The sequence below is a fragment of the Cenococcum geophilum genome, assembly GCF_001692895.1.
Source record: "Cenococcum geophilum 1.58 unplaced genomic scaffold K441scaffold_108, whole genome shotgun sequence".
Classification (NCBI taxonomy): Eukaryota; Fungi; Ascomycota; class Dothideomycetes; order Gloniales; family Gloniaceae; genus Cenococcum; species Cenococcum geophilum.
The window spans coordinates 216,946-240,146 of NW_027137666.1; the positions used below are offsets into that span (position 1 = coordinate 216,946).

At 45.2% G+C, this 23,201-nt stretch overlaps 7 protein-coding genes across 7 annotated transcripts; 4 read left to right on the forward strand and 3 right to left on the reverse strand.

The window, feature by feature from the left end:
- Positions 1 to 3,098: 3,098 nt before the first annotated feature.
- On the reverse strand, positions 3,099 to 4,950 carry K441DRAFT_597465 (MFS general substrate transporter; the record flags this gene model as incomplete). The annotated part of the gene is made up of 3 exons (XM_067645069.1): positions 3,099 to 3,398; positions 3,565 to 4,062; positions 4,141 to 4,950. 3 exons carry the CDS (start codon positions 4,948 to 4,950, stop codon positions 3,099 to 3,101), a joined length of 1,608 nt encoding a protein of 535 aa, XP_067496348.1.
- Positions 4,951 to 6,317: 1,367 nt separating this feature from the next.
- Positions 6,318 to 7,262, forward strand: K441DRAFT_597424 (S-adenosyl-L-methionine-dependent methyltransferase; the record flags this gene model as incomplete). The annotated part of the gene is made up of 2 exons (XM_067645065.1): positions 6,318 to 6,839; positions 6,924 to 7,262. 2 exons carry the CDS (start codon positions 6,318 to 6,320, stop codon positions 7,260 to 7,262), a joined length of 861 nt encoding a protein of 286 aa, XP_067496349.1.
- Positions 7,263 to 7,346: 84 nt separating this feature from the next.
- Positions 7,347 to 8,345, reverse strand: K441DRAFT_597426 (cysteine proteinase; the record flags this gene model as incomplete). The annotated part of the gene is made up of 1 exon (XM_067645066.1): positions 7,347 to 8,345. One exon carries the CDS (start codon positions 8,343 to 8,345, stop codon positions 7,347 to 7,349), a length of 999 nt encoding a protein of 332 aa, XP_067496350.1.
- A 1,239-nt stretch (positions 8,346 to 9,584) lies between these two features.
- On the forward strand, positions 9,585 to 10,678 carry K441DRAFT_683033 (uncharacterized protein; the record flags this gene model as incomplete). The annotated part of the gene is made up of 4 exons (XM_067651649.1): positions 9,585 to 9,670; positions 9,734 to 9,741; positions 9,899 to 10,237; positions 10,326 to 10,678. The coding sequence occupies 4 exons, from the start codon at positions 9,585 to 9,587 to the stop codon at positions 10,676 to 10,678; spliced, it is 786 nt and encodes a 261-aa protein (XP_067496351.1).
- Positions 10,679 to 10,822: 144 nt separating this feature from the next.
- On the reverse strand, positions 10,823 to 13,359 carry K441DRAFT_624007 (fatty acid/sphingolipid desaturase). Its single transcript, XM_067646063.1, has 4 exons — positions 13,036 to 13,359; positions 12,181 to 12,850; positions 11,961 to 12,125; positions 10,823 to 11,911 (listed from the first exon to the last, which is right to left on the reverse strand). The coding sequence occupies exons 1-4, from the start codon at positions 13,212 to 13,214 to the stop codon at positions 11,165 to 11,167; spliced, it is 1,761 nt and encodes a 586-aa protein (XP_067496352.1). The 5' UTR covers positions 13,215 to 13,359; the 3' UTR covers positions 10,823 to 11,164.
- A 2,528-nt stretch (positions 13,360 to 15,887) lies between these two features.
- On the forward strand, positions 15,888 to 16,630 carry K441DRAFT_683035 (uncharacterized protein; the record flags this gene model as incomplete). The annotated part of the gene is made up of 2 exons (XM_067651650.1): positions 15,888 to 16,130; positions 16,184 to 16,630. 2 exons carry the CDS (start codon positions 15,888 to 15,890, stop codon positions 16,628 to 16,630), a joined length of 690 nt encoding a protein of 229 aa, XP_067496353.1.
- Positions 16,631 to 22,027: 5,397 nt separating this feature from the next.
- On the forward strand, positions 22,028 to 22,589 carry K441DRAFT_671756 (uncharacterized protein). The gene is made up of 3 exons (XM_067650456.1): positions 22,028 to 22,138; positions 22,213 to 22,284; positions 22,329 to 22,589. The coding sequence occupies exons 1-3, from the start codon at positions 22,058 to 22,060 to the stop codon at positions 22,377 to 22,379; spliced, it is 204 nt and encodes a 67-aa protein (XP_067496354.1). The 5' UTR covers positions 22,028 to 22,057; the 3' UTR covers positions 22,380 to 22,589.
- The last annotated feature ends 612 nt before the right edge of the window (positions 22,590 to 23,201 follow it).

The window sequence follows — 23,201 nt, forward strand, 5'->3', positions numbered from 1 at the left end:
TAGAGAAGGAAGCAGTGGTTCCCAAGAAGTTCGAACATCTAAGGAGGACAGGACGTAGCCGTAGACCTGTAGGGCCGCCGCTACGGACGGATATGGCAAATCGGGGTTTTTCATCCTACTGAGGTGGCTCATAGGGTTTTTCCTCCCCCCCAGCAGCAAGGGTTTTTTCCCGTCAATATTACTTTTCCCTTGTGTACGGAGTAGTCTGCGTGGGGCTAGATAGCATCCGTATCAGACGTTAATCAAAGAATTATTATTATTAATAATTAAGCTGCTGAAATCTGACGATTCCTATATACTGTTTAACGATATGCTCTACCCTATATATTTTTAAATCCTTCTAATAGTCCTTAATGCTTAATTCTATGGTGATGCCTATATAAATTAGTATAGTAAAATACGCGTATAATTCCTGCTTGTATATTGGCTGCTACGCGCGTAGGTGCTCTGTTTCCTTATTTGGCGGGTAGAGCTCTATATGCTTATTTATCTAAGCTATAAGCTTATCTATAATCTTATCTGTAAAGAAAAGACTAAATAGCTTAAAAGGATTGTGACTATCGACGCTGGGGGGGAGGTTTAGTGAGCCATGGTTGTCCCAATTATTGACGTGGAAGGGTTTGAATTTGGGTAACGGCTAGGGCTTGGGACATGGTTTTTTGGCTTTCCTATCCGGCCGAATATTATACTAAGTAGGTTGAATAAGATCTGTATTAATTCTAGCGCGATTAGAAGGCATTGCGGTGGGTATTTAATTGCTGGAATTTATGTAGATGTACGCGTTGTTTTGAAAACGGTGTTCCCGCACGGACCACCCACTCGTTGGACCCTGACGTGCTAAGGGATAGGCAATTGTATAGGCGTTTAATTGATCGTTCGTACGGGCGTTCGTGTGGGCAATTAATTAATTGATTAATTATATGGACGTTTGTAGAGCCGTGCGTAAAGTCGTATATAGAGCCATTTGTAGAGCCGTTCGTAGAGACGTTTGTACGGGCGTTTAGTTGATTAATTGATTAATTGTATAGGCGTTTATATAGGCAATTGATTGATTAATCGACTAATTATATGGGCGGTCGTACGGGCGGTCGTGTAGACGTTTATTAAGCCGTTTATAGAGCCGTTTGTGTAGACGATTATAGAGCCTTCCTAGTATATTAGTGCTGCATGTTAGTAGAGCTTTGAGCTCAAGGGGGAGACCCCCTTGGACCCCCCCTACGCACTGCGTGCTCTATTTACCGCGTAGGCAGAGCTCTTGCAGAGGCTTTGGTAGAGTGTTTGGTAGAGCTTTTGCAGAGCTTTATATAGAGGTTCGTGTAGAGCTTTTATAGAGCTTTTGCAGAGCTTCGTGTAGAGCTTTGGTAGAGTTTCGTGTAGAGCTTTGGTAGAGCTTCGTGTAGAGCTTTGATAGAGCTTTGTGTAGAGCTTCGGTAGAGCTTTGTGCAGAGCCTTGTGCAGAGCTACATGTAGGCGTTCGCACGGGCGATTAACTGCGGAGACGTTTGTAGAGACGATTGTATAGGCAATTGCATGGACGTTTGATTAATCGTTCGTATGGGCGTTTGATTAATCGATTGTATGGGTGTTTGATTAATTGATTAATTGTATAGGCGTTCATACGGGCGATTGTGCAGACGTTCGTAGAGCCGTTTGTAGAGCTGTTCGTGTAGACGATTATAGAGCCTTCCTAGTATATCAGTGCTGCGTGTTAGTAGAGCTTTAGAGCTCTGTATTAAGCTTTGAGTAGAGCTTCGAGTAGAACTTTGAGCTCTAGGGGGAGACCCCCTTGGCCCCCCCCCCCCCCCTGCGCACTGCGTGCTCCATTTACTGCGTGGGCAGAGCTCTTGCGGAGGCTTTGGTAGAGGCTTTGGTAGAGCTTTTAGTAGAGCTTTTGTAGAGCTTTAGTAGAGCTCCATGCAGAGCTTTAATAGAGCTTTGAGTAGAGCTTCGAGTAGAGCTTTGAGTAGAGCTTCGAGCAGAGCTTTGTATAGGCGTTCGTGTAGGCATTCGTACAGATGTTTGTAGAGACAATCGTACAGACGTTTGTACGGACGATTGTATAGGCGATTGTAGACGTTCGTAGAGACGTTTGTAAAGACGTTTATAGACGCTCGTAGAGACGTTTATACGGGCGTCTGATTGATTGCATAGGCGTTTGATCGATTGATCGTATAGACGTTTGATTGATCGATCGTATGGGCGTTCGTACGGGCGATCGTGTAGACGTTTGTAGAGCCGTTTGTAGAGCCGTTTGTACGGACGATTGTATGGGCAATTGTAGAGCCGTCGTAGAGGTGTTTGTAGAGATGTTTATAGAGACGATTATGAGATTTCCTAGTATATTAGTGCTGCGTGTTAGTGGAGCTTTAGAGCTTTGTATAGGGCTTTAAGCAGAGCTTCGAGTAGAGCTTTTATAGAGCTTCGTACGGAGCTTCGTACGGAGCTTTTGCAGGGCTGGTAGAGCTTAGTGCAGAGCTTTTGCACAGCTTTCGTAGAGCTCGGTGTTTTGAAGTTCGTCACGTGGATTCTGCTACAAGTTACCGCGCGCAGTTTTATTTCTAACCAATCAGCAGCTAGCTTTTCGGCCAATAAGAAGCTGGCTTGGCGGAAGTTTGAATTCCAGGACCCCCAACCCGAATATATAGACCACTCGTACCTCGGGTCAATAAAACTAGAGCTTCATTCCACTAATATCGTGGAAAATGCTGCGTGATACCTTTTGTTAAGAAAAAGCCTGCAATTGAGCATTTTGAGGCATTAGTTTTGATGTTCAAAACCGTCAAAACCCCATAAGCTACGTTACAAAATAAGTTGGACCGCTTAATAAATCTTACGAAAGTCCCAAGAATCAAATTTTTGACAAAAAAGGTTAGCGATATCCGCTTGCGGATATACGTATGTCCGCTAATTGATTCTATGGTCTGGGCTTGCTGAGGTAAAAAGCCGAGCCCGAGGCCCACGGATTCGGATCCCTTATTTTTCCATCACCAGATGATGCCGGCAATACCATGCAGATATATGGACCCCTTCCCCCAGAACCTATTCTGTACTCGTCGAGTTTTTATCTCAATTTCCAACCCTTACTCCGGCTGCCTTTCTCAAATCCCTCCCTCGCCCATCTTTCGCCTCCATTTATCTCCCTGCGTCCGCATGGTCCAAATAACCGCGAGCCCGCTTATCAAACTCCATAGCCCGAGAATCGTGCATAGCCAGCCGTTGCCGATGGCGTTGATGGTGGGCTCGGCGGCGAAGACGCCGGCGAAAGAGAAGATGCTGCGGACGGAGTTATTAATGGCGATGCCAGAGGAGGCGCGGCGCGGCATGAATTCGGTGAGCATGGTCGTCGAGAGCGCGAAGATTAGCATGCTACCGACGCCGAAGAAAAAGTTGGCAAGCATCTAGTAGCATTTCATTAGGGTCTTTCTCTCAATCTTTCAATCATTTCAATTTGTGACTTTGTTGACGAAGGCAGAGGACACACGGGTATGATCAAAAGTACGACCTAAGGCGAGTGCGGGATTGCCGCAAAAAGAGAAGAGAAAAGACGAATCAGGCCAAACTCACAGGAACAAACCAAAACACACCCCTTTCAGCCATCCATCCGTACCATATCAACGCCCCAGGCCACATAACCGCCGCTATCCATGCGTTCTCCCTCATGCGGTCCTCCGGTCTGAACATCAATTTTCCATTGCTATCGTAGCGGCCTGCTTTTCTGGCCTCCCTATGCATGATGCGGTCAATCCAACGACCGCCGAAGAAAATCGCTAGTATATAGCCTAGTGAGTTGGGTATGTACAAGAGTCCGACGATCAGGGTGCTGAAATTGTAAGGGGTAGTGGAGAATGCGGATTGTATAGATATGTTTAGGAAGTTGAGAGACCCGAATGCGATGGAGGCATAGTAGACCGTCAATGCGACGGCAGGGTATCGAAGGTATGCCAAGACTAGAAGCGGATCAAGGAAGATGCGGCGTATTAGAGAGAGATATGTTCTCGTTTTGATCTGCACTGACTGCCTGGTAGAAACCCGAGTGAGCGGGGTGGGCCTCTGAGAACCAGCCTCTGTTTCTCCCAGCATATTTTCTGGATCCGTCGCTTCTACGGTCCCATTTCGGTTTTCGGATGCTGTGCGCTGGACTGCTTCCTGCTCAACTTCCTTGGCAACGTCTCGTCGTTTCTTAAGCGTCTCCGGAAGTCCAAATAACAGGCCTACTAGTGTGAATACTCCGTATACGGCCAGAAACCACTGCGTGCTCCGCCACCCGAGCCTCTGCCCCATAGCACCGCCAATAATAGGCGCAAAGAGTGGTCCACATAAAGGTCCTATATAAAAAAATCCCATAGCACGTCCTCGCTCTTTCGGTTCCCAAATATCCGCAATGGTACCTGCGCCAACTGCTTGCACCGAAGCAGCGGCCCCACCAGAGAGGACTCGCATGACCACTAGCATGGCGATACTGGTGGAGACAGCGGATAGCACGCCCCAGAGAACAAAAAGAGCAAATGAGACCAGATAAATTGTTCTCCTCCCCACAGTCTCGCTAAAGCTGGACCACCATAATGGAAATACAGACATGGCAAGCATGTAAACAGCGACACTGAGATTCGTTATAGTAGCAGTCGTATGAAAGTCATTCGCGATATCAGTAAGCACAGGGAGTACTATTGAAGAACCCATAGGTGCAGCAGCAGCAGCAACCGCGATCAGCGACGTTATAATCCATTTCGTGCGGCGAGGGTAGCTCGTTGGAGTTGTAACTTCAGGGATGAGAGTGAGGGAGCTGAAGAGACCTCTCCGCTGACCTCTTGCAATAGGCACTGCTAGAGAAGCCATCGAGGCAGGCAGAGGCGGTGGGATGGTAGGGGAAGGGTCGTGGTCGGATACGGGAGAGGAGATGGAGGGAGTCGGCAGTGCGATTGACATTGCGTCTTCTTTCGTGTCTGGCATGCCAATTTCTTTATTGGAAATAGGTGACTCGACAATCGACTCCTTTGAGTTGTTGTCGTGTAAGGATCTGCGCCCTAGCTCATTCTTGGCTGCGTCTTCCATTCCTGCTCAAGCGTCTGCACAAAACGTTCAAAAATTCTGAATCTTCAAGATAGCGTAACACCCGTCTCACCTCCCTACAGCCTCAAAATTCGGAGGAATCACACCGGTGGGTTATATACTCGGGGGGGGGATGCTCGGCGAGGAAAATCTACCGGTGTACTTTGCAAAAGGGCAGCAAATGAGGCAACGAGGCCACCAGGCAACCAGGCTTGATGGTATGGGTACCACGGGGGGGGGGGGGGGGGGGGGCACGCGACGGTGAGAGAGAGTAGGGAGAGGAAGACATGGTAGAGCCATTCAGAGAGTACGGTAAAGTCATGAATGCGTATACCTAGGTTAAGATGGAGTAAGTCGGGAGCATCGAGGGATCATCGAATGATCATCGAATGCGTAGCCAATGGTAATGCTCAGTTGCTTTTCAAGATGCCGTTTGAACCGGTCCTACTGCAGTTTTCTTATCTTCTACAAATTCCTTACTAAGCAGCTCCCATACACAACCCTTTTTCTAAGTATAACTTTATAACGCCTTAATATTTTTAAGAGTATTAAGTTATAAAGTTATAGACCTTGCCAGTGTGATTCTTTTAAAATAGTAGGCGTTTTAATATCTTCTTTTATTGTAGAGTTATACCCCATACAAGTTAAGAGATTTCTGGAAATCTTTTATGGGGTTACTGCCAAGAATATAACTTATGGTACGTCACAACGAGGTAAGATATTATTATATTAATACTACTTTAATTATAAGCTATCCCATAGAAATTTATATACCAAAGATATTCTTAAGAAGATTCTTTATAACTTTTATATATATTATAATTCTATATATGGTGTGGCTTTAAAGATAAGTTAACGTAACTTTTTTTGTTGGAAAATTTGAGGCATTCGAGGCAAACAAGCCTTTTTTGCCGCTCACCGCCGCTCACCGCCGACATCGGTGGCGTACCGGAGGCTTGACAGTACCTGCGTGTCCGGCGTATTCCCTATACCGGAATAGAATGCTGCAATCTTCAAAAATACCACCGTCACAACATCTCCTCGATTAAGTAAAATATACAGTGAACCACAGCTCTTTAGGGACTAAAATATATCACCGAAAACCTCCAAATGCACAAATTTATTCTATTTGAGCCAAAATCCGGCTTTCCGCCTTTGTCCCGCCAACCATGACGCTTACAGTTCCGAAGCCGTTGGCATAACTGATCCTAAAGACCGCCCCTCCCGGCTCCACCACCTAATCCACCACACAAACCTTCTCCAGCACCATGTCGATCTTCTCAACCACCCCCGGCGATCCCCCCACCGACGAAGCCCGCGAGCGCCTCCGCCAGCACTTCCTGAACAGCGACACCTCTACCCACCCTTCGCGCTGGGACGATCTCTGGAAAACCGGCGACTTCCTGCCTTGGGACCGCGGCACACCCAATCCGGCTCTCGTCGACACGCTCGAGCAGCGCACTGAACTGCTCGGGCCTGCCATTACTACCGACTCTGCAACCGGGCTCAAGCGGCGCAAGCGCGCGTTGGTGCCCGGGTGCGGGAAAGGGTACGACGTGCTGCTGCTGGCGAGCTTCGGGTACGACGCGTATGGGGTTGAGGCGAGTGCGAATGCGGTCAAGATGTGTGAGAAGCATGCGGCAGAGCAGGCGGACAAGTATCCGGCGCGGAACACGGAGGTCGGGAGTGGGAGTGTGAAATTTGTGGTTGGAGATTTTTTCAAGGACGAGTGGATAGCAGATGTGGATGGGGGGTTGAGGGAAGGTTTTGATTTGGTTTATGATTATACGGTGGGTTATCTTCATGCTATCAACTGTCCCTGGACAGTCTGCAGAGAAGTCAGGGACTGATGGGTTAATTTGTTTTTTGCATAGTTCCTCTGCGCGCTTCCTCCTACCCTCCGCCCAACTTGGTCGGATCGCATGTCCTCCCTCCTATCTCCTACAGGCCGCCTCATCTGTCTCGAATTTCCTACATACAAGCCTCCTTCTGCAGGCGGGCCTCCCTGGGCTTTACCTCCAGTAGTATACGAAGAAATCCTGACACGACCAGGCGAGGAGATCCAGTATGATAAAGAAGGTAATGTAGTAGTGCAGACGCCGGTTAAGGACAATGCGAAGGCACTAGTGCGCATAGCGCATTGGCAGCCGGAGCGGACGCATGAGGTAGGGAAAGGTACGGATTGGGTAGGAATTTGGAAGCATAAACATTGAGCTCGCCTCAATACGCCCGTATCGATAATGGGGGTGTTTCAAGCCCACTCCGTGTTAAGATGGCGAATACGCTGGCAATTGGCTTCAAGGGGCTTTCCGTAACGAATTGTAATGCTCGCCCAATCCAAAGCCGTGGCGGTAATATCCCAACCAAATGACCTTCTCTTCATCACCGCCCGCTCCAGCATCTTCACCTGGCTCAATCTTATCCACTCTCCCATCTCCATGTAAAACGTGGATTTTGACGCCGTATGTTTTGGCCAACGCTGCCAGTTCCATGTGACCACCCCATTCGCCCGTTTCTCTAATCCTATGCACATAGAAGGGAAGCGGTTCTTCGAGGAATGGTTCAAAATCATCAGGATTCCGCTCTATAAAATCGGCGGCGGCGTGCCTAACAGCTTTATAACCTGGCAAATCTTGCTCTGTGTCATTGGATCCCTCTAGCTTCTTCTCCGTGATTATAGTTGGGGTGATTCGAGGTTTAAGACCGAGCCCAGCCTGATCCATTTGGTCCGCGACAGCAGCGTATAGGCAGTGTCCATCTGCCCTGATTTCTTTCTCTTGTAATCTATACTTTGTAAAATGTTCTCGCATCCGTGCCCGTTCCTGCTCTCGTAAGTTAGGTAAAGATGCGGCTTCCTCGGCAGCTTTTCGAGCCAAGGCGTCTAGCTCTGCCGCGCGACGGGCGAGGCGAGCTTTGGCTCGGTTAAGCGTTTTGCGTATGCCATTCGACGTCGGAGGATCTATAGGTTTTGAAGGGGGCGAGGATATTGAAAGACTCTCCATTGAAGACTGGATGCCATCTGCGTTCTCTCCACTTGTATCCTGGGCCTCGTCGTAATGCGCTTCGTGCACATCCACTTCATTCGGGTTGATTTCAGTATTTTCCCCATTCAAGGCCGCTAGTTCGCGTGTCTGCCGCTCTTTAAGCTCTACCTCAAGAGCTGCGCACTCGTCGTTGACTCCTTTGCGCGTTTTCTTGGTAGCTGACTTTTTCTTCTGCGTAACGCGGGCTTGTAAGTCACGCTGTTCTTTGCGGTGGCGGCTTTGAAGGGCTTCGAGATCTTCTTGTTGGTCCATGATAGTATAGAAGGCTTTCAACGGTGTCTGGGAGGTTATTCAGTGTTCTATGAAAGCATAACTTCTGTGGCGGGGCTGAGTTTAGTGGAGAGGTCCTTGACGCGAGTTGTAGTTTAATAATTCCTCGGAACAGAACGGGTAACTAAAGCCGATAGATCCTACAACCAATTGACCGCTCGGCTGAGCGCCCACCGAGTCACACCGAGCAATTTTTGACTTCAAGTCTCACTCCTCGACCTCCTGCAATCTTGCCCATGTCTGGTTTGCAACATGCAAGGGTTCAGACGTTTAGACCCACCGCAACGGTCTTCACTCGAGGATTTCCATGTGCTTGTGTGCTGGGTGGGCCCTTCTGCACGACTTGCATTTCCTGGCTCCGTCTCCCGATGCCCTGAGTAGTTGGATATCGTCAACACCATGTAACGGCCGTGACAGCCAGAACGGGCTTATCACATCTCTCTAACCCGCTCTCTTCTTCAGATGGACCATCGGTACCTGTCGAGATGCGAGATAACGCCTAAATATGATTATATTATGTCAACCCAGTGCCTAAGTTCTTTCACCAACGAAAGATCTGCTACATGGGGATAAGCGAAAAGAGCTAGAGCTTTTTGACTGAACTGCAGCATGCTCATTGTCCGTGCTTATTTGAGCTTTTGGGAGTTTTCCGTATATTCGTAACTCGGTTCGCCATGGCGGGAACTTCTCGGAAACTATTCGTCGCTTAGAAGCTTGTGGTTTATATGTATGCTATGTCTGCCATATTTTCTAAGACGTGCGCTAGAAAACTAAGCGCCCATTAAGATCCGTAGTTTTTATCTATAATTCGTCTTATTAGTATGCTGCCGCTACGTTCCAGAGTACTATAGGGCTTATTGAAGCGAGGTTTCTACTAAACTCTATTTCTTTGGAAGCTAACATTCATTTCTTAGAATCCTAGCACTACCGTTGTGTTTATGATTACACCAGTATTTCTACTAGCATCATGGCTCGGCTGTATTATTGCCTCATTCTTCGGCATGTTTATAGGACGTAGAGCATGGATCATTTTAGGATGTGGCACTCAAATCATTGGAACTATCATTTCAGCATCAAGTTGCAGCTATGGCCAAATGATTGCTGGGAGAGTTCTAATTGTAAGAATACCTTTAGAGATACTTCGAACCAGAAGCTAATGAATCTTGATAGGGCGTTGGTAATGGATTTTGTACCTCCATGGTTCCAGTTTTCGTCGCCAAAATGGCTACCATCACCAGCAAGCATGGGCAAGGTGTTAAAGCAACGATTGCGTGCGCCAGTCTTGGGACGGCGTTCGCATACTGGGTGTAAGTTTGCAGTCTGCACTCTTCGGAAAAGCGCCAGAGCTGCATATTGACTACTCTGAATAGCTACTTTGGTATGGTTTTCGCACATAATACGCAGGCCGTGTGGCGCTTTCCTGTGGCGTTTTAAATTGTCTGGTCGGCATTGACAATTTTGTTTCACTATTGGAGTCCAGGTGGGCGCATGTGTGAAAGTTCTTTAACCCAGAGGTGTTCTAATTAGCCAAATAGACACTCCTCGATACCTCTACGCTAAAGACCAAGATGCCAAAGGAGATGCTCCCTTAGAGCGTTTATACGAGAAATCCATCGATGAACCTGTAGTCATCCAAGCTAAGGACATTCTGACCTCCCTTGAGCTTGAGCGAACTGCAACCGCCGGTCTCCGCATTAAAGACTTCTTCTGGGACACCTCCAATATGCAAGCCGCGCGCCGTATCCACACTGGCGTGATTTTAGTCGGTGATGCATATCTGATGGGCATTGACATAATCTTCTGCTATACTACCACGATCTTCCAAGCTTATATCGGCCCCGCACTACCCATGGCCTCTGGACTAGTTGGCGCACGTACGACGATTCTTGCGATAACTAATTTCACCGGAGTCGTTTTCACGGAGAAGTTGGGCAGGCGCACTTCTATGTTAACAGCTTTTAGCCATCGCCATCACAGACACCAACGTTGGGTGGAAGACGTGGATCTGGCTCCTCGTCTTCAACGCCATTGCTGCGTCATACAGACGTCCAACCTTGCATTCTATGTTATCCGAATTCACCCGAGCTTGCCTGCTATGTCCACAAGTATTTTTTACTGATATGCTCGTAGTTTACTACTGCTGCCCCGAAACTCGCGGCCGCTCCCTTGAGGAAATCGATCTCATCTTCATGTCCGAGCGACTCCAGGACACAGCCGCTGCGAAGCAGCTTGAGCATGGCTTAGTGCCGGAGGCGAGTGTTGGGGATACGGAGTCCTGGAATGAGGGCAGCGTCGTGCCGGAGAAGGAGATTTAGAATTGATATCATAAAATCCCTTGTGATACTAGTCGTCATGGCAGGAATTCTATAGACCGCTGACATTCTAAATTTTGTAATGAAAGATATAGAGAGCATTGATCTATCTGATCCATTGCGCTTCTCCATATAGTAATTCACCATCGCGAAATAGAGCGTGTCATAACCAAATTTCCTGACTACTTCTGAAGAACTTAAGGGGAAAAGAAAGGGTACAAATATACATCTATTTCCTCAAACACAGCCGCCTAACATATATTTACAAGGTCATGAGGTAGAGCAATGATAAGGCGAGCAGTAAAAAGTTCGGGTCTCAAATTAAATTGGCCAGCAAGGCCTTCTATAGTCTTATGCCTCTATACTCTATATTAATCCTAAGACTAGCCTTCTGGCGTAACTTGAACCCATCCCAGTTTCGCCATATTCATCTATAGCCCCATTCTAACACCGGTCCTAATGCCGTCGTTAACAAGCACAGTGCAAACCTCAATGCAATCCACTCTCCCCCGTCTCCGCCATATGCAGCTGGCACTTCACCAGCGCCTCCACCATCTTCCCGACCTCTTCAAGCCGACTAAGCACGATCTGGTTCCCTTCCACAAACGCATAGCACTGGTACTTTACGCCTGTCTTCTCGCAAAACTCTCTCACCAGCACCTGGAGCGCACGCAGATTATGCCTCGGCACCCGCGGGAACAGGTGGTGCACCGCCTGGAACTGCAAGCCGCCGTGCAAGAAGTCGAGCCAGGGCGGGCAGTCGACGTCCATGGTGGTGCGCAGCTGGCGCTGGGCGAACGACTCGGTGGGGCCCAGGTCCGCCGTCGGCATGCCCCAGTGCGACAGCGTGATCTGCACGTGCAGCAGCATCGTCACGCAGTGTGAGATCAGCACGAAGCCGACGCGGATCGGCCACGTTGGCAGCGTGCACCACAGCAGGCCATAGCCGAAGAGCGCCCAGTAACACGCCATCATAGCCAGCTCGACGGGGCGCGTCCACCAGGCGGAGCCAAGGTTCGCAGCACGTGGCGAGAGCAGGTGCAGCCAGGAGAGGAGGTAGAGGTTGAAGCGGGCAATGGCCATGATCGGGTAATAGGTATATTTCTGGTAGGGGACGAGGAAGTCGGCCGCAGCGTCCCAGATGAAGGTGAAGTTGTAGAAGGTCGAGAGGATGGATTTGAAGTAGGTGGGGGATGTGGCAAAGAGAGGGACGTTTTGAATGTCCGGGTCGTGTTCCTGGATGATGTTAGAGTTGTGAACGCGGTGAGAGATAGGTAGAGCATACGGGCATGTTTGTAATGAGATGGTGCACATTGTGCGAGCTCTTCCACCAACCAATGGAGAGGCCGCAGCAGAAGTCAGCAATGAATGCCCCAATTAGAGTGTCTGCGACGAAGTTCCCTGTTATACCACGATGTCCGGCATCATGAGCAGTGAACATTATTTGTTGCTGCAAAGTCGTTAACAATATTCTGATATTAGGTCAAATAGAGCGGCTAGCATACCCAGAACATGCCTAGGAAAATTGCTGACGTTAGGTACCATTTGGCGTTTAGTAGGAAAATAAAAGCGCAAAAGAGGATCGTCCAGCGAATAGCTTCTTTGCCGTACTCCGAGTAACGACACTCGTAAAATCCCTCATTCTTGATTCGTTCATGCAACGCTTTGTATTCCAATGCAATGTTTCCCTGCGTCTCAATATCGAGCGAAGGGTAGGCGCGAATACCGTTGAGAATCTCTTTCTGCTCTAAGATAGCTGTGTACGCCGCTCTGGAAAGGTTCTTGGCCGGATAAGTGTCTGGTAGTTTCAGAGCTGGCTGCTGTATCTCATCAACGCCCGCCGCGAAGGGTTTCCGTCGAGTACAGGAGACCAAGACGTCCCCACGTTCAGGTATGGCCTGACCAGTTATTGCAGCCTTGACTGTCTCCTTTGGTATCTCTGATTCCAAGTCTGTCGAAGTATACACGCTCGACGCACTCGAACTCAAAGAAAGCTGTTTGGAGCTCCAGGTCGAATCCTCCTCTCCATCAGACGCGCTTATCTCCGACTCGTCTATCTCGCCGTCTTTACGATAGACGCCGCCTCTAAGGGGAGGTTCGAGATTTATCCAAGGTTGCTGTATGCGACCGATTCGGTATGCTTTCATCAGCCGCAGGGTTTTGGAGAAATGGTACCTGCATAAGATAGCATGAGGTTATTCTTTGCCGAACAAATGAGAGCGTAGGCCGACTGCGCCAAAGGCCGAATTAGCCTACCTTCGGCATAGGCATCATGCAAGGCAATCCACCTCACCTTTTCCGAGAATGGAAATTGCATCGAACAAGTGAAGGGAGGAAGAGGGAAGGTAGTTAATATTTACACGTTGATCTCGTCGGTCGCATCTCTTCCCACCATATGCAGAATCGCCAACTTGCCACCAGGATGTTTTCCCAACCATCCATCCAGCCTTAAAACATGTCCTTCGTGAATGACAATGAGCTGGCCCTCAGCAATGAAGTTCTCGATTTCCCTCGGTGAGATAATCCGATTGCGATCCATGGAAATTTTGGCGTTTCCGCTTTTTCTGTGGGACGAGAAACAAAGAAAAATCGGAAATCGAAAGGAATGGAAGTGAGTGAGTGAACGTGAAGATATAAAGGAGCGAATTCCTTGGTAAATACCAGGTAATCTATTGTCAACTGGGAATGTCGCAAGGGAGTCCGTAGCTATATACAGATCCCCTTTCCTGTAAGGAGCTTACGCTTTGGGGAGGTCCGCTGCGCCTACCACTGCCAAGCTTAGCCACGAGTCCATTTCTGCGACACATGCTACCCTCTTAGATTGAGAGAACTTTTGTCCATGCGCCTTTATGCCCACGAAAATTTCGTTTACGTATTTCATTCGGGTGCGCTGCGCCACCATATCCGCGTCAGGCGGGCGAGACCAAATTTTAGTTTCAGCTTGCGGAGCCAGCTCCGCAGCTGGGACGCCAATACCTGATCGAGTGCCAATGCTTTGGCAAATATTAAATTTATCAGACCACTTGTCCTAAGGCTCAAATCAAAATCACGACTTATAGAAAGCATTAATTAAGATCCTCTAAGACAACAGTAGAGGTTAACATCACTGATTATTTGCATATCCGGAGGCTATGTCCTTTAAAAGCTTTTCCAGTCAAAGATCCTTATTCAGAAGTCTTCTCTCATCTTCGCCCAGAATTCACCCACATCAAGTGAAAGTCCCGCGCAAAATGTCTATACCTGCTGGAGTTGCTCCATCATTATTCCGTCAAATGGGTCTTCAACGCCACCGAGGTAAGGCCAGCGTATATATGTAACCCACTCTACTCCTGAGTCTCATGACTCTGTTCTCGGCGTCATCTACTCCACCTAAAGTCGCATGACGAATTATTCCAAGGTGAATGCCCTCGTGGCCAGATGGGGTATAAGGTGGTTCCACGCCAGCCGAATAAGCTTAATGAAGTATTTGCGTATGAGGTGAGCTTTCGAATTGTCCGGCTATGAAAGAGCAGATTACGACTGCAATTCCATACAATTAGCACATCGACCTGACGGTAACAGCACGAGGATCACATATACCTCACTAGGTTTCTTTCCAAATGAAGGCCACCCATTTAATTGAGTATGTAGGTAAACAACCGTGTGTGGCCGAAGATTTTCTATCTTCTTGTAAGATTAAGGTTCCCCGCGAAGTTGAAAATCCCAGGAATATCATTTTGGTGGAACATCGCACTTGATATAGAGCTGCATGCTATCTGCCTGGTCGTGAGACACGCATGCTCATCCTTAGGTAGCAGACGCACAATGCCACTACTTCGTGAGGTTACAAGCTCGGGTACGCGTGTGGAGAGTCGTAGTTGTCGAACGCTATCATCTGGCACCCAACTAGATGCATTTGAGACTCGGGGGTTCCGGTAAACTGAAAAAACTAATTGACAATTACAGTGCTGCCGGTCTACCGGGTGTAGGAGAGTACGTGTGTTGCATAGGTCTTTCGATGCAGGAGAGGCACGAGGTCACTGGTCTTAGAATTCGGAAATAATAGATTTTCCGCTTCTCGAGAGCCGCGATGCGAGTACGACGATGACTGGAATTAACTTTGCTGCACTCGTAGAGGACATTCTGCATCTAGTTTTAACAGAGCTATATGCCGGAGTGGATGATACAACGACTGCTTAATGATGGCGACAAATTATCGCAATATGTTCGACATCTTTGCATAAAAGACTTCTGGCACAAAAACCCTGTATTTTCTTCCTCGGCACTACAAATTCTTGTGAAGCTAGAAAATCTCCGCACTTTCCGGTGTTTCGCCATACAAAGCCATTTTTGCTAGCTTTCTTTTTGTAATCGTGCGTGTTAATGCCTATGACCAGTTGTATGAGAGCTAATACTCTGTAGTTGGGACACAAGTAGTCCGGTGCCTTAAGGGGTTCTTGATTAATTCCGCTGGCAATGGCCTGACGCACAACTCACCATCAACAATGATCGACGCAATGCGACCATGGATTTACCTCTCCTTTCATCACCCAATTGTACTCTAAACTACACGATACATAACACCCTAAAATAGGGCGTGGGGAAATTCTCCGAGTTCTAGAGGCTCAGGGAAATCGTTACCAAAAACCGAAGGCTGAGGGTTCTGTGCTTGCAGACTTTCTCCGGAAGCAAAGCAAGCTTTAGGGTCTCTTATCTTAGACAACTGCTTAACGTCGAGCACTCCTTAAAGCGAGACAGAAGTCGCAGAGCTTTCGTCCGATACCCATAGCTCTATATCGGACAACTGCTCAACGTCAAGCACTCCTTGGAGCGAGACAGAAGTCACAGAACTTACCTCTGCAACACAATATATAGGCCCGCCAACGTGTTAACTAATCTCTTATGCCTTTTCTAATAGACGCGACGCAACGCTTACAACAGATGATGACACATTTCTTGGTATCAGACGTCGTGGCATCTAGTCGAGTGCGAGGGTGAACACGCTGGAAATATGCAGCAGTCTAAAGGCAATTAGCTTGGTTTGTGTGACAGTGACACATCCATACCACTGTTGCCTAACAGCCTTGTCGAGCTGTGAGACAGCGACTATTATAAAAGCCGTTAGCTTAGATTCTCCTCCGTTTCTTAACAGAGAGCTCCCGTGAGCCTTGCTAAGGTATTCCTCTAATTCGCTGTCTTGCTGTTCCATAACATACGCTGCCGGATCCCAGAGATGGCCGACTCTAACTTCCTAGGACTAGGCACTAATATCTGGGGGCACGATGTACCCGGCTTAATGCCACTCGGCACCGAATCTTTCGCCACTGATTATCCCGGCATGATTATGCCAGGCATGGATTTATTTTCCTATCCTAAACTTTCTGAAGTCCATTTCGAGCTACCACAGATGGGCGACGAACCCCTTGTCCAGACGTTCTTTGAGGGTCCAAAGAAATGCACATGCTGTATCAATTGGGTAGAACGCCAGCCAGTGGAGATTCCGAAAGAGGCCTAAAAAAATACGAAAAGGCTGCCATCCGGATTTACAAGTGCAAAGATCATTATGGACATGACGCTAATGGACCCAAACCAAGCGTGGTGGGCGGATTAACCGCCATCAGGATTTCGTACATCGAAATCCAGAGTCCCATCATTCGTCGCGAGGTAGGATCTATCCTGACTGAAGGCAGGCTTGAAACGCTAAGCACGGAAACCATCAAGATCTCTCGGCCATTCAAAGAGCTGTACTTAGCACACGGCAGAATTCCTGACATCCTGAAGAGACAAGAGCCAGGAACCAAGGAAAAAGAGCATATGCAGGTCCTCGTCGATGTCTTGGAAGAAATATTTGCCGAGGTTGCCAGAAGTTTCGTCACTGCACGCGGGAAAAAAGATCACCTTCAACTATCTTTGGACAAATTTCCCCAAGAACATTATCGTATTTTCGAACGAAACGGGTCAAGATCGGCTATATGAAGTAGTATCCAGCGTCGCTACCGCACGCCTTTGCCTCTCATTGGCTGACAAAAGTGCAATCCGCGTCTATTCGAGCCGTCGAATCAGAGCCAACGGCAAAACTGCGGTGCCAATACAATCCAAACCCAGCCCGATGGACGGGAACAGCAAGGACCAATAAAGTGTAGGAACAAAAGTGCAGTACACACGAGTGTTGGGCACAAAACTTAAGTTTGCTCCGCCTTGAATGTCTTTAGATAGCTCGCATCGCCCGGATAGGCCAACAGAAGTGCAACAAGGTGCTTTTGCAAGGCTTTAGCATCATATTAGGTCTCTCGCCACCGGCCATCAGTTTCAAATCGCTCGTGGTGCCAGGTCCGTGTTGATATCCTCTCTCTGCCAATGATCTTAAGCACCCAGACTTTGTGCACTTCTGAGAAAGAAACGAAGGCAGAGCAGGGCTTTTTACCTGTAACCTGCAGCCTGATTGAATCAAACTACCCTTCGCCTCAGCATAACATTCGAGGCATATAAAAGCACCATGGGCCTCGAGGACGATTCGCACATTATCCAGCCCAGGAAGAAGTCCGGATATCCGCTTGCCACTAGACGATCGCTTCAATCATGACAGCCGAGACCGCACAGAAATCTTCCGGTACGATATTACCTTTTATCTCTCACATGGATCAAAGCAAGCTCTGATGCGGGCTTTAGGCACTAGGACCTCCTTAAGTAGTGACAAAAAGTCAATGGGACAGCAAAGCCTTTCTTCGCTGTGAGTAATACCTTCTAAGGAAACTGCTCGCGGCGGATGCTAAACACGACCATTATAGTACTTCGGCAAGCCTGCACCAAGTCAACCAAAGCTACCATCCAATGCAAAGATTGCTAGATGAAACACCTAAAGAGCAATACTGGAATAGTGAGACCTACCACTTTAAAGAAACGGGACAAGAATAGAGGATTAATAATATGAGGAGGGCTGAAGCTGCGGCCACTTTGTAGAAATGTAAGGACGATTTCGGAGAGTCATTAGTGGAGCGAGTGCTTCCTTAAAGCAAGTTCATCAATTGATGCTCTAAGCACACTCTCCGCACCGATATAGGTGGATCCAGGGATCTAGTAGGAGTAATTTAAGAATGTCGTTTCCATTGCTCTCCCGCTTTGACAGCCGCTAAGCCTGTTTAAAAATGTGCTCCCGCTGGAAGCAACTTCCACTCCTAGGCTAGGCCATTAACGTGACTGCCGATGTGACCATTAATATGACCATTGATCGACGCTTTGACGTCAGCTTGACTGATTATGAAGGCTGTAAGTCGATCGAAGGCTGGCTGTGAATAAATTGCGGTCATAGGAAATTCGCTTGCGCCAGCTTTTCCCAAGCCGCTCTCTTGGCCTAGAATCTTAGCTCTCGAGAATTTCTATCACCCGCAAAGAGTCAATGCCAGGGGTTTTTTGCAATTTGATTTAGGGGAACATTATTATGTTGAGCCTTCTGAACTGATTTGCATTGGTTCTAGTACGATTGGAAGGCATGGTGGTGGTGTAATTAATGATTGAATTCTATGTAGGTATACGCATAGTTTCAAAAACAGTGTCCGCGCATAGACCACCTTCTCTTTGGACGCTGCCGTGTCAAGGGATAGCCCTGCCTCTTGGTAAACTCGTGGATATCATTAAGAGCAAGCCGAGCAGAGTCGTACAGCTTCAACAGGGGTGGGTTAAGAGCCATAGTGGAGATGGGGAAAGGTAAGGAGTTGGTTTGGGTATGGGCGCGCACTAGTTGCAGATGTAAACAAGTCAAACACACGTGATGTTTAACCTTAAGGGGAAGTATCAAGCCTGTTTGGGCAGGGGGCGTGCGCATATCATTTGGGGTGTATAATTAAGGACAATGGTAGATCGACACCCCCTAATTGATATTCGCACACCCCCCTTGATTTGGCTTAGCTCCCACCATATCTAGTTAGAACGTCACGTGTGTTTGGCTCGTATGCATCTCGTCGCGAAAATCAAACTTTCAAAATGCAACTTTTACGACTGCGCCACCTCAATCAAGTCTTAATTTTAATTATAGTACAAGTAATAGAGTTCAAATCAAAGTCGGAATGCACCAAAGGACCCCTCAGCAAAGTCCTGCTGAAAGGTCAAGGTCCCCCGACCTCTGTAAGCCCGTTGAATATTGCCGCCAACACTCAGCAATGCACTTGCAGTAGTATCTTGACTTCCACCATACTCACCACCGTACTCACTACCTATACTACTACGTACTTGCTCCTGAGTCGATCGATTAGATTGCGCAGTGGCTTGTGAGGCCTGGCTTGAACCAATTTGAGTGCTGCTACCTCTATTTGGTGTCTGAGCTGCCTCCGCGAATACGCCCACACCCGCGCCCGCCCCCGCGCCCGCGCCCGCCCGCGCCCACGACCACGACCACGCGTAGGTGGTATCTGCTTATCGGTTTTAGATCAGAATTTGGTAACCGCATAGCCTTGCCCTTTTGCAAACTCGTTAATATCATCGATTGCAGGCTCTGGGAAGTCGTACACCTTGTGGGGGGGTTGGGTTGAGAGCCATAGTAAAGAGGTAATGTTTTGGGTATGGGCGCGCGACAGTTGCGCACCAGTGCAGATGCATACGAGCCAAACACACGTGACGTTCTAACTAGATGTGGTGGGAGCTAAGCCAAATCAAGGGGGGTGTGCGAGTATCAATTGGGGGGTGTGCGAATATCAATTAGGGGGTGTCGATCTACCATTGTCCATAATTAATGGCGCCCTAAATAAATCAGCCTTGTTTCCCAAAAGCCAAGGGAAAAAAGAAAGAATATCTTTAGCTTCTAAAACAGACCTGGCACCGATACGAACCAATACGAACCAATAAAATATCGGTTATTGGAAATATATCGGCAATATGATATTGCCAATATTGGGTAAAAAAATAATAATAACTAGCTTTACACAACCTTATATTATGTCACGCGGGGATGTAGGTGTGGTGTGAGGACTCCTTAAGGTGGAGTAACGTAGCTGACCGGGAAGCGAGCCACCCCACGAAGCGAGCCACATACAGGTGATATTTGATTAATTTATAATAAAATCAACAACGAGTTTAAATATATTCTAAATAGGTCAAATTAAAGCTTATATACTACTATTTCGATCATAATATTGCTTAAAATTTATCTACGTTTTGGTGGTAATATAGACCCACGCGCCAACTAATTACATAGGCGACTACTATATTCCTACAACGTCCCCTTCCAGATTAATAACCCGTTAATTTACTTATTTATAGGCTACGGATCGCACCTAAATATATAAGAAAGGTGAGCCTAATTTTAATTATACTTACTAGGGTTTAGAACGGCTCTACTTAATATAGCAACGTTAAGCTCTAGTAGAGTTATTCCTTTCTTATACTCCCTTTAAGTTAACTTTCATACGGAGGCCTCCTGCTTCTATAGATCTTCAGATTTTAATTAATTCACGTTTTCCTAACTAAGGACTCTACCTTTGCTAAAGAGTCGCCTATTTAACTTCTTATTAATATAAAAGCTTTAGTTTTTCTTTTTTTTAAATATAGGAGTTGGTTATAAAGCCTATTAAAGCTTTAAAAAGCCTTTTAAGATATTATTAAGTTGGGGTCTTAAGCAGGCCGTCAAGTCGCGCGGTTATTAATTTGTTAATATAGTTATATAAAGATTTAATTTCCCTTACAGTTGTAACGAAGCCTTATAGCAGGAACTACGGTGGACTTATTAATAGGCTAGGTATATAGGTAAACAAGAAGTTAACAACGTAATAATAACTAGTGGAGTGGTTGCCTAATAGATTAACTCTAATTATATTTTAAAATTTACTATAAGTGTAACGGAACCTTGTAGCAGGTACTACAATAGGTCCTGTTAATGGGCTAGGTATATAGGTATTGCAAGTAAGTTAACAACGTAATAATAACTAGTAGAGTGGTTGCCTAACAGATTAACTTTAATTATATTCTGAGAATTACTATAAGGAAGGAACTATCTAGGTAGGGACTATAGTCCTTTAAATACACGACTGTACTCCTAAGAAATCCTTCTTTATACGTAATGTACACGTACTTTATTTACTTTATTATAAATTATATAGATTATACAGATTATATAGATTACGTTATATAACTAGTGCTACTATTCCTTATTATATGGTTCTACCAGTTCTATCCTAGACCGTGCCCTTATTAACTAACTAGCTTCTTCTTCTCGGATGGTAACCGTCCAGGCGCGGACGGTCGGGGCGCCAGACCCGAAACGGCCTAGCACACGCGAGGTCTTGGCGCCCCAGATAACTTCACTCTTAATTAAGCTCTTTAATCTTAAACACCTTAACGCTTAATCAATAAGCAAAAATCAAGTAAGCTAGAGCTCTATATTAGCTATATACGTCATATACTAACTTATATACTAGATTTCCAATCCACCAGCTCTTCTAGAGCTTCAAAAATGCCTCCCAAGTAAGTAGTTTTGAGGTTATATGATTTTCATATATTTTTAGAAAAAAAAGTCCTTTAGAACTATATTTTCAAATTTATAAAGATCTCTTTTTTCCTTTCTTGGTTTTATATTATATCGCTTACTAGTTTCTTAATTATTCTGACATATTAGCTTTAAATTAATGACTTTAATTTTTTTAGGAAATTTTTTCTCGGTTTTTTACTATAGCAATAACTTAATTATCGGATTTTCTAATATCTTAGGCTTTCTTTCTTACTGGGAAGAATTATTCTATATGCAGCCTCTTGCTTAATAGACTTATAGTTTTTCCTATTTTCTTTTTATTTTTTCTTATTTTTTCCAAGAATTATTTTAAATTTTGGGTATTAGATCTGCTAGTACTACTGCCATCCTCGCTACTAAAAAGGCAGCATACTAGAAAAGATAGTTGTCTAGAAAGCCGTCAAAGGTATATATTTTTCTTGGTAGTTCTAAGAATATGCTAATTTTATCTAGAAAGAACAAGATAAAGATCTTAAGGAGAAATTAAGGTAAGAAATATTCTATTTTTTCTATTTTTTCTTAGTTTTTTTAATATTTTAGGGCTGGTTTCTAGGGGCACAAAGACGCAGATCCTAGGTGCTATACCTATCGCATCTAAAATGCCGTATAATTTTACCATTTTTCTAATAAATAAAACCAATTTAACATTTTTTTAGAAAATGCCTACTAATGGTAAGATTAATAGTACTAAGGAGGTTAAGAAACTTCCTTATGGCTGTAATTACGAAGTATATTATCAAAAATTCTAATATTAGTAATTTAATTTCTCACTTTACCTAGGAATTAATTCTGGAGCTATAGTATATAAAGAAGGGTCTTTAGGATATGAGAAATCTAGTTTATTTCTTATATATTTTAATAAAACTAACTTTTTTTAGGGTAATTCTAACTTAAACAAAAATGGAAGAATGCCTAAGGCATTTGGGAGACATAGATCTTACCTACTTTCCTTTTTTAAGATTCTTTTTAGTACTTTCTCCATTAAAAAGGTATTTAATTCTTGTTTTTTCCAACACATTCTTTTATAAGTAAAATTAGCTAATTTCTTGGATTTTCCATTAAGATGCTTAATATTGATAGTGCGCGTATAGCTGCATTAAAGAAGGTTTCTAAAATTAAATCTAAAGGTGGTCTTTAACTAGGTACGTAAAATAGCTTCTTTTTTTTAGAATTTACTAACAAATCTTACTAGCTCCTTATGAATTTCCAAAAGATTCTGATTCTAATTAGTAGCCAGATATTTCTGCATTTTTAGCTTAAATTCTCGGATATACCGAGATCATAGGGGTTTTTTGTCTTTTTTATTTGGTCATAATTTACCTTAGTTTATTTAAGGAGGATTTCTTAGATTTTCTAAGATTCCTAGAGGATTTTCCTATATAATTTGTAAAATTAGGGTTCTTTTCCTAGCGTTGGTGGTTATTAAAAATTTTAATACCCCCTTTTATTTTCTTAGATATTCTGATAAACCTCTGGTTTATAGCACTTATATAGTGCCTAAGTAGTCTCTTAAAATTTAGAGAATTACTTAACTAAAAGTTTTAAATTTCTTTAACTATATTTTATTTATATAAAGCTATATTAATTAATTAATAAACTATAAATAGAATAGGAATATAAAATTAGACTAAAACACTATTTATAGGACCCTAAGAATAGAACCTTAATAGAAACTACTAGAAATTACCTTTATTTATAAAGACCTCTTTAAGATATAAAATACCTGCCTTAATTATAAAAGTCTAAATATAAAACCAATAGAGACCTTTTTAGCTTTTTAGACCTACTTTTTATACCTAGCTAGCTAAGCCTAAATTTCCTATAAAGACTTAATACTAGACCTCTTTAATAAGCTTACTTTAGACCTATAGCGCGTTATANTACTAGTTTTTACTATTATATAGACGTTAAAGGTACTTATANACTACCACTTAGCTATTAACTAAGGCCTCTATTAAATTAAGGTATAAGCTAAGTAGTATAAAGCTAGAAGCTCTTTAAACTAAACTATAAGCTCTATAAGAACGGCTTATAGTACCCTAGTATAATCTA

Bases quoted from the DNA above. Each gene is read 5' to 3' on its own strand.
- K441DRAFT_624007 (XM_067646063.1), bottom strand. From the start codon at position 13,214: ATGGATCGCAATCGGATTATCTCACCGAGGGAAATCGAGAACTTCATT. The intron at 12,126-12,180 runs GTATGCTAGCCG...ACGACTTTGCAG, and splicing joins TTTTCCTAGGCATGTTCTGG to CAACAAATAATGTTCACTGC. The intron at 11,912-11,960 runs GTATGCTCTACC...AACATCATCCAG, and splicing joins ATCTCATTACAAACATGCCC to GAACACGACCCGGACATTCA.
- K441DRAFT_671756 (XM_067650456.1), top strand. From the start codon at position 22,058: ATGCCTAAGGCATTTGGGAGACATAGATCTTACCTACTTTCCTTTTTT. The intron at 22,139-22,212 runs GTATTTAATTCT...TTTTCCATTAAG, and splicing joins GTACTTTCTCCATTAAAAAG to ATGCTTAATATTGATAGTGC. The intron at 22,285-22,328 runs TAACTAGGTACG...AGAATTTACTAA, and splicing joins TTAAATCTAAAGGTGGTCTT to CAAATCTTACTAGCTCCTTA.